Raw genomic sequence first — 2500 nt, forward strand, 5'->3', positions numbered from 1 at the left:
CTCTGTTGTGGGTGTAAGTGTGCGTTAGTAAGTGTGTACCTGTAGTGTCGGGTGTCCCTCAGGGCTCTGTTGCTGGGGATCCTCTCGCTCTCCCGCTGGTTGAAGGCGTAGAGGGCGTAGGGGTCGTCCCCCGGACGCCAGCGCCTCGCACTCAGGTAGCCCCGCTCGTCGAAGCCCTCCAGGAGCTCCTCCCACTCCGCGTCCGACATCTGTCAATCAATCAATCAATCAATCGGAGCATTCGGCGATCCATTCCCTTCTCTCTCCACTCTTACTCTTTCTTCTCCTCCCACATTTTCCCCAACTCCTTATCTCAATCAATGCATTTGGTTTGATTGAACCTGTATTCATCCAGGTGGGTCTTACTGAGATTCAGTGTGTGTTTTTTGCAAGCTGGACCTGGCCAAGTCCACAGCATAAACATATAACCGTTTATACGTTTATATGTTGTAACCTTATAAACCTGTAACCTTCAAACACAATTAAACATATGACACTAGAAGATATCAATCTATCAAATCACCCATCATTGAGTCAATACCAGTGAGTCCATGATGACTCACTAGTATTGACTCAACAATTAGTTAGCACTTTCGTGGAAGGGTTTAAGATAAGATAATGCTTTATTGATCCCGAGTGGGAAATTTGGGTGCCACGGGAGCAAGTCAGGACAGCACTCAAATAAAATGAATCCAGTTACATTTAGCAGACTCTGTTAAACACAGCGACTTACAATGGTTCATACACACATGCACACACCGACTGTGCCGTCAATCATGCAAGGCGACGCTCCTCGGGAGCAGTTAGGGTTAGATGTCTTGCTCAGGGACACCTCGACACTCAGCTAGGAGGAGAAGGGGATCGAAATAGCAGCCTTCCGGTTACAACTCACACACTCCTATCTCCTGAGCTCAGCCAACACACAGGACTCCATTGACATCCCGATGCTGCCCAAGCCCAACCCCCTGCACTGCTTGTTTCCCTGGGTGTCCTCGTTAGTGAAATGTGTGTCACCTGTGTTGATTACCAATTATGATCACCTGTGTTGAGGTCCCCAGCGACTGGCCTCTGATGTGGGTTCTCTTTGTTACTGTATGTTTGTTCCAGTGAAAGCCAGTGGGCTGCTGAAGAGGCCCCCACCGGACAATTAATATGTTTAGGTTTATCAAATAATTCCATGAACTTATTACAAAATAAATTAATTGATCAGCACCAAATATAGCAAATGAATCAACAACAGCAAAACTATCTTTTAATTTGTCCTCATTAAATATTAAACACAATGGCTTAACCGTTCCAAGTACACTGTAAAGTTCCTTTTCATTATTAAATGAGTACATTTGGTTGTTTGTATTCTCTATTATTCATGGAAATCTTGGTGTCTTGTTTGACCCTCAATTATGCTTTGATCAGCATATAAGAAGTATAACTAGAATTGCCTTTTTCCATTTGAGAAACATTGCAAGAATCAGACCAATGTTATCTGTAGTGGATGCAGAGACATTGATTCATGCGTTTGTCTCGTCAAGACTTGACTATTGCAATGCACTGTTCTCGGGATTACCGAACTCTACTACAAAGAGTCTACAGCTGGTACACAATGCGGCAGCTAGATTGCTGACCGGAACGAGAAAGTTTGATCATATTACACCTATTCTCGCCTCTCTACACTGGCTACCAATAACTTTCAGATCAGACTTTAAGGTGCTATTGCTAACCTATAAAGCCTTGCATGGACTATCTCCATCGTACCTGAAGGACCTGATCATTCCTTATAGTCCTTCTCGGTCTCTCCGGTCTTCGGGAGCCGGCCTTCTTTCATTGCCGAAGGTTAAAAAGAAATCGGCTGGACAGAGAGCGTTTGCCTATCGAGCCCCCTTTCTATGGAATAGGCTGCCATCAGCGATCAGGGAAGCTGACTCTGTGGAGCTATTCAAGGGGAAGCTCAAAACGCATCTCTACAATCTTGCATTTGGAGTGTGAATACAACAGATGCGTAGTGAAGACTACTCTGTTTGCTTGTGCTTTTGTTATTACATTATACATTCCCACTATGTACTTTTTCCGTTCTAATTCACTATTCTGTCTGTTCTAGCGTGTTGCGGGTGCTGGACTGGATGCCTGGACTCTCCTCATGGATAACCAGCCAGAACCCCATCACCATTGTTTTTTATATGTTGTGCATGTATTTACCTGTGTGTCAATTGTGGCACCCATTGCACTCCTGACCATCCCTGGAAGAAGGGATCCCCTACACTGCGTTTCTTCTCAAGATTTCTTCCTTGCTGATTCAAGGGAGTTTTTTCTTGCCCGTGTGGGGGCATGGGTAAAGGGGGGTGTCACAAATAGTTGGCCTGTTAAGCCCTTTGAGACTGTAATGGTGATTAAGGGCTATACAAATAAAATTGAATTGAATTGAATTGAATGGGGTAGTGTGGAAGCGGGCGAGAGCCCTACACACTGAATGTATCTGGGGGACATTGCAAGCCTTTTTGTATGT

The 2500-nt window shown here is 44.8% G+C and overlaps 1 protein-coding gene across 1 annotated transcript in view; it reads right to left on the reverse strand.

The window, feature by feature from the left end:
* galnt14 (UDP-N-acetyl-alpha-D-galactosamine:polypeptide N-acetylgalactosaminyltransferase 14 (GalNAc-T14)) overlaps window positions 1–2500 on the reverse strand; it is a 73509-nt gene that overhangs the window by 53893 nt on the left and 17116 nt on the right. The window contains exon 2 of the mRNA XM_060042422.1: window positions 40–209. Coding sequence (XP_059898405.1) covers window positions 40–209 — 170 coding nt within the window. The remainder of the gene's footprint in view (window positions 1–39; window positions 210–2500) is intronic.

This window comes from Gadus macrocephalus, chromosome 21 (assembly GCF_031168955.1).
Source record: "Gadus macrocephalus chromosome 21, ASM3116895v1".
Lineage (NCBI taxonomy): Eukaryota > Metazoa > Chordata > Actinopteri > Gadiformes > Gadidae > Gadus > Gadus macrocephalus.